At 33.6% G+C, this 12,285-nt stretch overlaps 6 protein-coding genes and 1 pseudogene across 7 annotated transcripts, besides 1 other annotated feature; 3 read left to right on the plus strand and 4 right to left on the minus strand.

Moving 5' to 3' along the window:
• Positions 1-4,965: part of a mobile genetic element that runs on past the window's edge.
• On the plus strand, positions 2,246-3,094 carry TVAGG3_0831870 (uncharacterized protein; the record flags this gene model as incomplete). Its single annotated transcript, XM_001323613.1, has 1 exon — positions 2,246-3,094. One exon carries the CDS (start codon positions 2,246-2,248, stop codon positions 3,092-3,094), a length of 849 nt encoding a protein of 282 aa, XP_001323648.1.
• TVAGG3_0831880 (serine threonine-protein phosphatase family) lies at positions 3,099-3,344 on the minus strand (the record flags this gene model as incomplete). Its single annotated transcript, XM_001323614.1, has 1 exon — positions 3,099-3,344. The coding sequence occupies one exon, from the start codon at positions 3,342-3,344 to the stop codon at positions 3,099-3,101; it is 246 nt and encodes an 81-aa protein (XP_001323649.1).
• TVAGG3_0831890 lies at positions 3,424-3,703 on the minus strand (annotated as a pseudogene). Its single transcript has one exon. A coding segment is annotated over exon 1 (280 nt).
• Positions 3,865-4,683, minus strand: TVAGG3_0831900 (phage tail repeat-like family; the record flags this gene model as incomplete). Its single annotated transcript, XM_051248517.1, has 1 exon — positions 3,865-4,683. The coding sequence occupies one exon, from the start codon at positions 4,681-4,683 to the stop codon at positions 3,865-3,867; it is 819 nt and encodes a 272-aa protein (XP_051083992.1).
• Positions 4,966-5,318: 353 nt separating the features above from the next.
• On the minus strand, positions 5,319-7,340 carry TVAGG3_0831910 (N-terminal C2 in EEIG1 and EHBP1 proteins family; the record flags this gene model as incomplete). The annotated part of the gene is made up of 1 exon (XM_001323615.1): positions 5,391-7,208. The coding sequence occupies one exon, from the start codon at positions 7,206-7,208 to the stop codon at positions 5,391-5,393; it is 1,818 nt and encodes a 605-aa protein (XP_001323650.1).
• Positions 7,341-8,145: 805 nt separating this feature from the next.
• Positions 8,146-8,874, plus strand: TVAGG3_0831920 (protein kinase regulator protein; the record flags this gene model as incomplete). Its single annotated transcript, XM_001323616.1, has 1 exon — positions 8,180-8,797. The coding sequence occupies one exon, from the start codon at positions 8,180-8,182 to the stop codon at positions 8,795-8,797; it is 618 nt and encodes a 205-aa protein (XP_001323651.1).
• Positions 8,875-9,014: 140 nt separating this feature from the next.
• Positions 9,015-12,248, plus strand: TVAGG3_0831930 (uncharacterized protein; the record flags this gene model as incomplete). Its single annotated transcript, XM_001323617.1, has 1 exon — positions 9,015-12,248. One exon carries the CDS (start codon positions 9,015-9,017, stop codon positions 12,246-12,248), a length of 3,234 nt encoding a protein of 1,077 aa, XP_001323652.1.
• Between the last annotated feature and the right edge of the window lie 37 nt (positions 12,249-12,285).

The raw sequence follows: 12,285 nt of genomic DNA on the forward strand, positions 1-12,285 counted from the left end.
ATGTAAACCAATATTTCATTGTCGACCAAAACCATTCTGCTCTTGGTGTCATTGACGGTTGTATAAAAATGTTAAGAGACTTAAACCAACCACAAGGTGGTGAAGCAAATGAAATGTCATATGACGACAAATATAGACACTTCTCCATGGCAAAGATGAGACAGGTTTTAAATATTTACAATAGCCGTAAACAAAAAGGTTTGGGAAACCACTCCCCTGAAGAAATGAAAAACAACCCTGACTTAGAGAAAGACTATATATTTAATAATTTAGTCAAAAGAGACAAACAAGAAAGAATGCCGGGCTTCAAACTTAAGAAAGGTGACAAAGTAAAAATAGAAATACCTAAACGCGACCCATATGAAAATACTATTGACTATGACAACAATGGGAACCCGACAGGTACTCACATTCGTGTTCGTAAAAATAGAAGAAAGTATACAAGAGAATATTATGAAGTTTTAGGCAAACATGGCAAAATGTACACACTGCAAGCAGAAGATAAAACTACTATTGTCAGACCTCGTTTCAAACTTGTCAAAGTTCAAGGTGGTATACTTTCAAAGACAGTTCCTAACAAATATAAGACAACTCCTGACCAATATGCTAAAGAAGTTGAAAATGACGACTAAGCAATTCTATACCATGCGTAAACTGTCATGTAAGGTGGCATGTATTCTTTACTTTGTCCCGTTGTTTGCGTATACCCTGAAACGCGATGTGTATGGTTTCCATCTCCCTGAGTGTCACCCCAGAAACAATTTATAGCAAACTGAACGTCGTCTTTAACATCATATCCTTTACCTTTTTTCATTGCTGACCAATCCCAAAATTTATGCTTATGCCAACCTGCTTGAGATGTACTTAAATCTATGTAGTGACTGTGTGCAGGTAAATTTTCACCTGAAATCGTTTTACTTCCACCTGTTTCCTTTGAAGAGTTTGCACAATACAAAAACCTGTCGACTATTTGTTCCCATACACCAACACCAAACATTACTTCTGGTCTGGTAGAGTTCATTGAAACATATAATGAGCCAACCGGGTTCATTAAATCAAACATATGAGATCTTATAAGATTGTCTCTTTTGAACTTAAAATATAGCGCAACTATTTCAGGTTTCTTCTGGTTTGTGTCAGAATATTTTTTATAATATAATCTTATGTTTTCAGGGTAGGTAAAGTCTTGACTATAATATTTATTTCTGTCATCTGTATAATAATATACTATTCTCGTTTTTTCTATTGCATTATATCTTTTATATCTATAATATTCTAAATATAATGTTTGCTTTTTTGGGTCTACACGTGCGTCAACACCATAGTCATAATAATATGGTGCTGGAGCTGGGTCAGGCAATGTCATATCTGCCATTTCATAAACTCGGAAATATTTCTTTTGTTCGTCTCCATATAAGTTTAAGTAGCAGTTGTTGTCTAATGGAACTTTAACTTGTGTACCATCATTCTTTATATAGCCTACATACATTTCATTGTTATTTTTCGGAATGAGTTTACACCGTGTACCATTTTTTAAGGAGTGTACAAACTCCCATCTAAAATATTTGTTTTCTTCATAGATAGAAAAGTCACCAACAATAGTTTCAATATTTTTCGTTGTTCCTATCAAACTTTGGTATATTTCGTTAACATATTCCTTATCTGCCTTCTTTTCAAGGCTAACGTTTAAGTCTGTTATTTCAGAAGATGTATGTGTATGTCCAACGTCACTTTTCCTGTTTAAGGTTTCTTGTAAGTTTGTAATATTTGCAATGGTATGTGTATGAGTCTTTTTAGAATATTCGTTTTCAGCTCTTGTCACTTCACTTGACATTTTATTGTCAACATATGTTTTGTCTGCTAGTTCAGGATGAGTATGTTCTTTTGTTGCATAAGCATTGTTAGCTCTTTCTGCTTCTTTTGCTATTGCATCGTCTACATATTCTTTGTCAGCTTTGTTGTCAACATCTGCTTTCAAAAGAAGTTCATTTATAGGTTTCTCGTTTAAAGTTCCTTTTGTTGGATTTATACAGACAGTATTGTTCTTCTTGTCTTGAAATAGAAACTCATCTGTCATTGGGTTTAATGTCAGTTTTAAGTTTCCTTCTTTCAATGACTCAGATATCTTAGAATAGTTTGAAAAGTTTGTTGTGTTCTTATTTAGAGCTTGCATAATGAGTTGTCGGTTGTGTTGTATTTCTCTCATAGACGCTGTTTCATTTGACATTTTTATTCTAGATAAAATATGCTTTCAATAGAAAAAGAAAATTCAAGAGTTGCTACAACTAAACCATTAGATGAACTTTTTACTAATGTCGGTCAAAAGTTTGAGACAGAGACCGTAAAGCATGAAGGCTATCGTTTTGACTACCCATTAAGATGGCTAAGAGACCCATCTGTCACAAAAGCTATTGGCTTTCGTAGAATGAAGTTTGTGTCTGTAGAAGATAAAAGTTTTCCATTTATTGTAAGGTTTCATATAGATTATATATCTGAAGGGAAACGAAAAATGTGGGAAGAAATTGAGCTAATACAAGTTGACCTTTCATCTTCTCTACAGACTGCGTTAAAAAATATAGAAGATAAAATAAATTCATGTTATGCAAAATATGCTGATGAATATGCAAATACCGAGAGCACACTTTATGTGAGAATTGTATATGACAAACAAAATTCACAAGTGTCATTTCAAATCTACGAAGACAATCCAAAGAAAGACGAACAAATATATACAGAATTCACTGCAATGTCATGGTATTATTTGCAAAGAATGTTAAATCAGAAAGTCGAACTTCCTTTAGCAAATATTTACAGTCGATATGCAAGAGATGAACCATATTTATTTAAAGATGTTTTCGACCCAGCTGCTATTATTGTTCATGCTTCATTTTCTGGCGCCCAAAACTCTTTCTTATGCTTGGCAAATGACTTTTACGAAAAACCTACAAAGTTATACGAACCACCAAGTGGAAGTATTTCAGACTTTCAAGTATGGTTTACTACAGATGGAAGAAAAAGAATAATTCCATTATACCATGCGTTTTACTTAGAACTTAGTTTCATATACAACTACTATCGAACGGTAAAAATATAATTTTTTAATATACCGGTTGTGGTGTTGGATTTGGTTGCCAACTAGACTGTGGTGCAGGTTCAGGCTGTTGTATAACAGGAGCTTGTTCTTCTGGTTCAGGGTCTTTAGGTATAATACCAACAAACTGACCTACTCTTTTACCAATATTTTTGACACCGTTCCATACTCCTCTTCCGACAGATTTTATTCCATTCCATATACCTCTTCCAACTCTTCTGAAGAAGTTTCCAATACTACTGAAGAAACCCATTTTACTACGTGTAAAAATCTAATGTCCGCCTAGTCTCTTACGTTTCCTGTTGAGTTCCATAGCATTCTTTAACTGGAGCTCATACATTCTGTTTCTCTTCTGGTAGAAAACATATTCTGGGTCAACTCCTGTGTTCGCGTCATCTGCATAAAGTTGTTTATATCCCACTTCAGGGTTTGTATAAAACTCTTTCCATCTCATATTTGCATACCATGGTGGCAAACCTAACGCAGCGTCATTTGACATGGCAGTTTGCATTTGTACATCTGTTGGCACTTGACCATAGTTTGCCATTGCAGTTTGTATTCTAACTTCATTTGGAATATTCTCTGGGTTTGGTTGTCCAGGTTGCTGTGCATTCGCTAAGTTCTGTGCGTCCATTTAATATTAGATAAAAATATCTCTTACGAGTACATATGCTGAACATTTGCAGGCATTGGTTCATCTTCATATTCTCTGTACTTTTCTGCCACGTCAAATAAATAAATGACACAATGGAAAAAACCTAAAACAAGTAGTCCTATTTCAAACCACATTTACTTACTAATAAAATTTCTTTGTTATGACACTTTCTCCAGTTTATAGGACCTCTCTCATATTCTATCTTGTCATATCTAAACTCATAGTCATGTATGTCCTCTAACCATCTCATAACGGTTTCCAAACCACTTTTATCGGATGTAAAGTAAAAGCATGGATGGTTATGTAAAACGTCTAAAGTTTCTAAAGAGTCTCTCAAAGTCCAGTCTACTTGGTATTGAAAATCCCATGTGTTATAGAACGGCGGGTCCACTATAAAGAAAACATTTTCCTTGTCTTTATATTTTTCATACAAATCTGTCCAATGACATCTCACAAACTCTATACCCTCAATATATTTATCTATGTCCTCTTTGAAAACATTTGTATAGTTAAGATATAAAACTTTTGACATAAGTGTTTCAATGTCATGAACTCTTATAGCACCACTATATAATAGTCTAGCAGATATACTATCCCAGTCTATATATTCTGCTTTTTTCAAAACCTCTCTCACAATATTTTTCTTATCTAATGGTATACGTTCCATCTTACCTATAGGTATCTTTTCTTTTAACTCTTTCAATATATTGTTTGTGTCTGGAATATGTTTGAGACGGTCCATATAGTTGTCGAAGTCATTGCATATAATCTTTGAGTCTGGGAATATTGTATGGCACAAATGGGATATATAGAAACTTCCACCGAACAAATCTACAAATGTTAGACCATTCGGTAGTTTCTTAAGTTCTCTCAATATAATATCTTTACATTTACTCTTATTTCCAAAGAACGGTAACGGTGGTTTTGTAAAATTCATTTATATATAATAATAAAAATGTTTTTACCTGAAAAGTGACAGAAAAGTGACAAAACATGAAAACATATATAATTTGTGAAAAGCGACACATTATATAATGTTTTCGACCCAGAAGAAGGCTTCTTCCCAGAAGCAATGGAGGAAGAAGAAGAGTCCTCCGAATTCACACCAGAAGACTAACAATTTTCCGAATAAAAACTTCATTTATACTAAACATCTTCGGGGCTAGAGGGCACGAAGTGCCTGGAAGCCCCACTACCTTTTTTTTTTTTTTTTTTTTTTATCTCCAAACAAATGATGGAATCCCAAATAATAAAAAATTTCTAAAATTTGTTCCATGTATAGTTGGATACTCAATCAATGCATAATGATTTCAATAAATTTCAATTTTGTATTAATTTTTACATATTCGGCTCTCACCAAAGCTAACATCAAGCATGTATACTAAACTTCTTTGCATAAACTGCTAATATGAATTAAATTTTGTCCAATATATATTATTAGACATAGTAAATGAAAAAAATCAAATTTTTAGCATGAATGGTTAGCAAACACTTAACCATTTTAATAATCTCATCATTGAAATTTGATTTTATTAACTAAAATCTATTTTAGAGACTCATATTATAAATAAAGAGCGATTCATTTACAGAAAATTTATTACTTGGCACAAAAATATAACAAAAATAAAAATATATTAATTAAAATTATTCATCTGAGAAATTTCTTAAGAAAGAGAATGATTCAAGGATCTGTTCAGAGAACTTTGTTTCACTCCACTTCATTATTGAGATCTTTTCTCTAATATCAGTGAAATCTCCCTGATATTTGTAAGTTGTTGGGTTGTATTGCTGCATTCCCAAATTGTAGTGATTGACGAATCCCATTACATCGTTTGGCATCGGATTGAAGTCATCTGGCTGCTGATTTGACAAAATTTTGAGAACAAGAAGTTTTGGAAGGTCCGGACATATTTCATCCGATACAACAGGGTTGCAGCATATTGCTGAACTCATCATCAGTACAGATGCAGCTTGTCTGAGGAAGGGAAGTGAAATAGATTTTTCTGCCATAACAGTACTGAGGGAATTCCACTGTGCAGCGCTCAGGAATGTGCAGCTGTATGGAGAAGCCGCGATCTGCTGGACAGTTTTCATGTCAATGACAGAAATTAAGTAGTTATGGAAAAATGTTTTCGCTGGCTCTTCAAGAGGAAGACTTTTCTCCGCGGTCTTGATCAAATGATTGAGTTCATTGGCCAACTGTGTCATATCAAGTAGACAAGAGACAAATTCTTGTGTAATATTTTCGAAAATCGGCAAAACAGGGTTTACGATGTCCACCATTAACTGTGTGCAATACTCGCTAAGTTTAGTGGTTGCATCTGTAACGCGGCTCTCAACGGCGGTCGGCGTTGACTTAATAAGCGCAATTAAGTAAATTGTGACAATAAATTTGTCTGTGGTCGTAGAATTCGATACAATTGTTGCGGTTTTGTAATTCTCGAAGAAATCGAAGAAAATTTCGTTGTATTCGTAACTTTGCAAAACTTGGTCTTGGAAAAGTTTTGTGTGGATAAAAGCTGCGTAAATAACAACAGCTGGTAATGGTAAAGCATTTGCTGGTAAAGGAGATTTAGACCATTCTTTCTTTAAGATAGATTTCAACAAATTAATTGATGTCGTAGAATGATCTTCAGTACTGAGCGGGCTTGATATGATTGATGGTTCTTGTGCAGGTGAAGCAACAATTGCTGATGGAGAAGAAGGTTCGTCGGTGTCAAAATATTTTGGAGGACGTAAATTGGGCATAGAGTGATTCTTATGGGTCAGGTGATGAAGACTTCCCTTCCTAGGTGAGGATTCGGTGGAAGGAGAGGCTCTTGTCACTCGTTTCTGTAGGCGTTGAACAGGAATCGAGTTAAACATGTTCAGAGACGATGAAGAGCGCTGCAAAGATTCAGATCTTTCATCAAAGAATGATTTAAGACGCTCAGAATCCTCGTGGGAAATGGCTTCAGAAAGATCCCATTTTTCTGGCTTTTCGTCAGATTGAGTAACCAAATCGCTAGCTACCATCTCTGAATCTAAGTTGTCTGTTGTGGCTGATTCATCAGGAACTAATTCGTAAGAGAGTGTAAGTTTTGAAACTTTTTTATGTGGACTTTTAAGATCGTAAGTATTGACAATGTTTCCCTTTCCATATCCTGGTGAAACATCTAAATTGAGCTCCCCGAATATTTTCGGATCTTTGCCATTAATAGTTCTGTAAACTTTAATTGTAATCAGCTTTGCTTTCATTGTATTGTCTTTCTTTGATATATACATTGTAATCTTGCAGTTGCAGCGCTTTTCAAAGATGACTGAACAGTTTTCATTGACAATGCCTGATTCGGACATTCCATTAGAGTTACCTCTCTTCCATTTAACATAAAATTCATCTTGATAGAGCTCAGGGACTTTGAGTTCGTGGATGGTAAAATTCACAGTGGCACTGCGCTTTATGTAGCCTCGTCCCATGCACATTCTGAAATTTTTGCCAAAAAATTTCATGACATGCCCAGATCGGTGAACCTCATGTATTCATGTTATTGAGCATATGTAGCGTAGTTTCAGAAGATTTATTTTGAAAATCATTAAAATGACGTTAAAGCTAAACATTTCTGCAAAAATATTGACAATAAATCGAAATATAGCATTCAATAAAATTGAACCTCTATATTTTTGAGAGCGGTAATTTCCATGCCATTCAATTTTTGGCTCGTTCAAGAATCGAGATTTATATATCTATATAGTCACAATCAATTGTAATAAGTTTCTTTATCTCAAATCATTTTTCAGATTCAAATCATTGTGGACGGATCTAGATACCGCTCCATTCGATCTGAGGTCTATATTTAAGAGCTTGTGAAAGCTTGTTATTCAATTTCTGCACATTGCAGATCAATAATTACAAATTGAACATCTATAGATTATAATCTCCAAAATTCTTGATCAATTCATTTAAAAAATATAACAAAATATGTTTGTAATTGATTCATCCATATTGAATTGAATTCTTCAAGATTTTTATTCGGGATTCAACCGGATATCTATTTGATATGAATATATTTTCAAATAATGATATATTGTTTATATATGTATGCTTTTTAATGATTATATGAACTACGAAGATCCTTAGGCACAACTTAAGTTTGTAATTTTGCAATTCAGAAATATTTGAAGCTGGAATAGTCAATAACTGATCAAGAACTAAAAGTTTACTTTGAGCATCGGTCATATAACTTCGCAAGTCTTATAGACTAAGCAATTTTGGAAATATGATTAGAAAAATATCCAAAGTTCAGGTCCGATTTTTCATTGATAACATTGTCACAAATGTATTTATAGGAAATATCATTAACACTTGATTTTTTTTCATATGAATAAATCGCGGCTTTTTTTCTATCGTTCTAACATAAATTCTGTATTGAATTCAGCCTTTTACATTCATACAGATGATCAGCAGACAAAATCCGATATATCCGAAAAATTGGAAAGAAGACTTTCTTAAGCAACCAGAAAATTCCTGGTTTTGTGACATTCCAGATGATTATATCATCGAAAGCTTCAATTTAACAGGTTTAGAAGATAAGTTCTCGTACTTCGACCAAGAATTACAAGTACTTGTCAACAAAAAATCTATTACAAAACTTGCAGATTCTATTCGCGAAACAGTTTGGAACGAACTTCCGATTTTATATGGAAGCATTCATGCTAGATTTATTATTTCGCCCGATGGCATTAATCAAGTTAAGGAAAAGTACAATAGAAGAGAATATGGATTTTGTCCACGTATCAGCTGCAATAAAGAGCCATTACTCCCGATAGGAATTACAAGCGAACTCAAGAAAAACCGCGTCAAAGGCTTCTGTCCAAAATGCAGAGGTGTTTATCGTCCAAATCCCGTTGTTGAGATCGACGGCGGATTTTTCGGTCCTAATTGCCCACACATACTAGTAGAGGAACTCAATCTTAGGGGTAAATATAGGGAATATAAACCATACGTCAGATCTGCGTTTGGATACCACGTTTACGATGAAAAGATCCATGGGGCTGACAATATCAGTAACTGATTGTTTGCCTGTTTGTTTTTAATTATAAATCCACCGATGTAATTTTTGCATCATTTTCTAAAATCGAAATAACTAACCATACGTTATCTTCAACTTCCAGATTTTTTTATTTTTGATCGTTAGATTATTATTTTTTAATGGTATCTTATTTAATATCAGATAATCACAAATAATTCTTTTATGGTGTAACCAAATTTTGATCAAAATTTTTTTTGATATGAAGAAGAAATCGCCATCAAAAGAAATTTCTCCTGTAAAAAGCAGTTCAAATCTTTCACAATCAGTAATCAAAGACATTGCCAAGATATTAAAAGATAAAAATGAAAATTTCCACTTTGCAATTTCATCAAATTCAGATTCTTCAAATACAATCTATGCATTGTCACAACATTTGATTCTTAAATGCTTTAGTGATGATAAAACTAAACTAATACAAGAAGAATCTACAATAAATTTATTAGACATCCAAGAAATGCAATTAGACGAGAGCTTCTTAAGGATTATTGCTGGCGATAATGAATTAATCTTAAAATCTCCAAATATTGTTGATTTTGCAAGGTTATTATATCGTAATCTTTCATTTATTCATTTTGCTCATTCATCAGAACAAAAACCACAAATCCAATGCTACGACAAGTCACTGTTACCTCCATTCAATCCTCCGCTTTCTCTTTCTCAAATTTTCCAGTTTTTCTATTCATCTTTTTTGAATTATGCAGATTTACCTTACGACCACCGACCGGTTATGTATTTTCACTATTTACTCTCAAATTCAATACCGATTTTTGATGTTTCAAGATTACCTCAAAATGTCTCGGAATTTTTACCAGCCGCGTTGTTTTCCATGATGTCTTTCCCCAACATCAAAGGATTTGTGTGTCATGATACTCCATTTCGAGTAGTTTTCGTTGCATTATATCAAATGTTGTCAATTCATCCAAAGAACTTAGCCTTGCTTCATATTAATAACTGTGATGCTGAAACATCCAACTTCGATGATTTTTGTCAAGTTTTGGCCTCAAAAGAATTTCCATCTTTGGAATATTTGGATTTATCTGACAATTTGATCAATTCTATACAGCCATTCGTCGAATTACTTGAGAATTGCAAGTTCCCGCTCGTCCATTTGGGAATTTCCAACTGTAATTTGGATGAAATTTCAACAAAAACGTTATTTACAAGTTTGATCAAAAATACAAACCTCAAAAATATTTCGGAACTTAAAATAGGGGGCGCTGTCTTCACAAAAGAGTCTTTAAACTTATTTGATAAATTTTGTCAGATAACAAACCTCAAAAAGCTTGATATATCCGGTACAAACTTCCCAGATCAGCTAATGAACATACTTTTGAACAGAAAACAGCCAATTTCCCATTTGAATATTTCGAATTGTCAAATCAATGAATATTGTTATTCCACGTTACTCAAACTGATATCTACATGTGATACATTGACTTATCTTGATATCAGCCGTTGTTCTTTCTCTGGTTCCAGACTTGGAAATGTTATATCAGCGATTGGACAGCGAAATGGATCAACTCTAATATTGGATGAGCTCTTAAATGATGATACAGCAGCTGTTGAGATCGCAAGAGGCTTTATTTCATCACCTCCTGGAAATATCAAAAAATTATCTCTGAAAAGATGCAATTTCACAGAGAATTTGCAGAAACTCATATCGAATATCGTGAAAACATTCAAAGTAGAAGAGGTTTTCATTGATAATCCTTCAGAAGACTGCCAAAATTTCGTTATTGAGTTATTATCATCAGGAGTTAAGCGTTTGAGTGCTGTAAACACCATTTCCAGGTATTCCATGAATGTCATTAATAACCTGGCCACTTCAAAATGCGAATTCATCGACTTATCCTATAATAATATGTCTGATGATGAAATTTTGAAGATTTTATCAGCGATACAGATAAATCATACGCTCGGATCTGTAAAACTCAGTGGAAACAACATCACAAATGAAGAGACAATGAAGAAAATATGCGAAACAACTAAAAAATACCAAAAAATTACAAATTTGTTCTTTAATGGGTCAGATAGCTTCGATATTGATAACTATCAGTATTTCCTTGATATGTCTGCTTCAGTGGATTCGAATAGAGCTCAAAATAATGATCATTTCGAAGTTTGTCTCGATTATGATATTTCTCATCTGATTATTTCGTCGTCTTCGTATTTAAAGGGCGAAAACATACACACGCATTCAACTATAGGCGAATTCCTTGGTCTTCCTTATCCGTTTTCGAAAGAATCCTTTGCAAATCTTAATAATAAAATTATTTTCAAGGAATACCAGCTCGAAATGGGCCAAATCGAAGAGGAAGATGATATCTGCTCACAAAACGTCTTCCTGCAGAAGAACAACAAAGAAATCGAAAAAATTTCGTATAATTTGAACGATGGACCATTTTATCCTGTTTCTCTACAAGTTAGGACCTTCAAACAAGATTCCGATGATGATTTCTCAACAGCTAAAATGAATCTCCAAAATCCGAAAAGTAAACTCCCTGCGTTCGACGATTCTTCCTCTTCTTCTTCCTCAAGTTTTCAAATTGAAAAAATTGAGAAAAGCGACGATGATGAGAAAAGTGACAAAATTATAAAAAGTGACAACGATGAGAAAAGTGACAACTTCAAAAGTAATGAAGTTGTTATTCATTCTATTCCGGAATTAGATGAACAAATAAAGATGATTCCTCCAATAGAAAATGAAAAAATTAAAGATATTTCCGATGATGATTCAAATTCAAGCTTGGATGATTACTTGAACACGAATCAATTACCAGAATATACAGCAAACATGTTTGCAAACATGGTTGAGAATCCAAAACAGCCACATGAAAGAGATATCAAATTTGATGAAGAATCTGCTTCTGAATCCGAAAATACTGGCTCAGATGAAGATGACCATCCACCAAAGAGAATAGATTTCACACAAAGTACTGATTCTGAAGAAGAAAAAATAAATATTCCTCCGAAACTTCAACAAAAGCCCCAAAATAATGAACAAATAGATAACAATAGTGAAACAAGACCCACAGAGAAGACATCTATGAGTTCAACAAGGAAATCTTACAGAGCTTACAAATCTCTTGACGAAGAAGTGAATTTGTCAAGTGAAATTGTTGATATTCCTCCTCCTGAAGACATAACACAATCAACAATTTCAAGTGGATACAAGAGACCGATGTTTTACGAGAGATTTTCATTTTTGTATGATAAACTCAAAGATAACAAAGAACAACCACAAAAACAACGTTCTCCTGCAACTAAGCAAACTCCAGTTAGAGGGAAATCACAAGTTAATATCAAGAAAACTCCAAATAAAATAAACAAACCAAAACAGACAACGCAACAGAAGAAAGACCTTGAAAGAGAGAAAGATGCACTGGCATTAGCTCTCTCTTCACCAATCATTGATTCAGAATCAGATGTTTAAATTTTTATTATTAATATTTTGTAAATAAATGTTTAAA

Source organism: Trichomonas vaginalis, chromosome VI (assembly GCF_026262505.1).
Source record: "Trichomonas vaginalis G3 chromosome VI, whole genome shotgun sequence".
Lineage (NCBI taxonomy): Eukaryota > Parabasalia > Trichomonadida > Trichomonadidae > Trichomonas > Trichomonas vaginalis.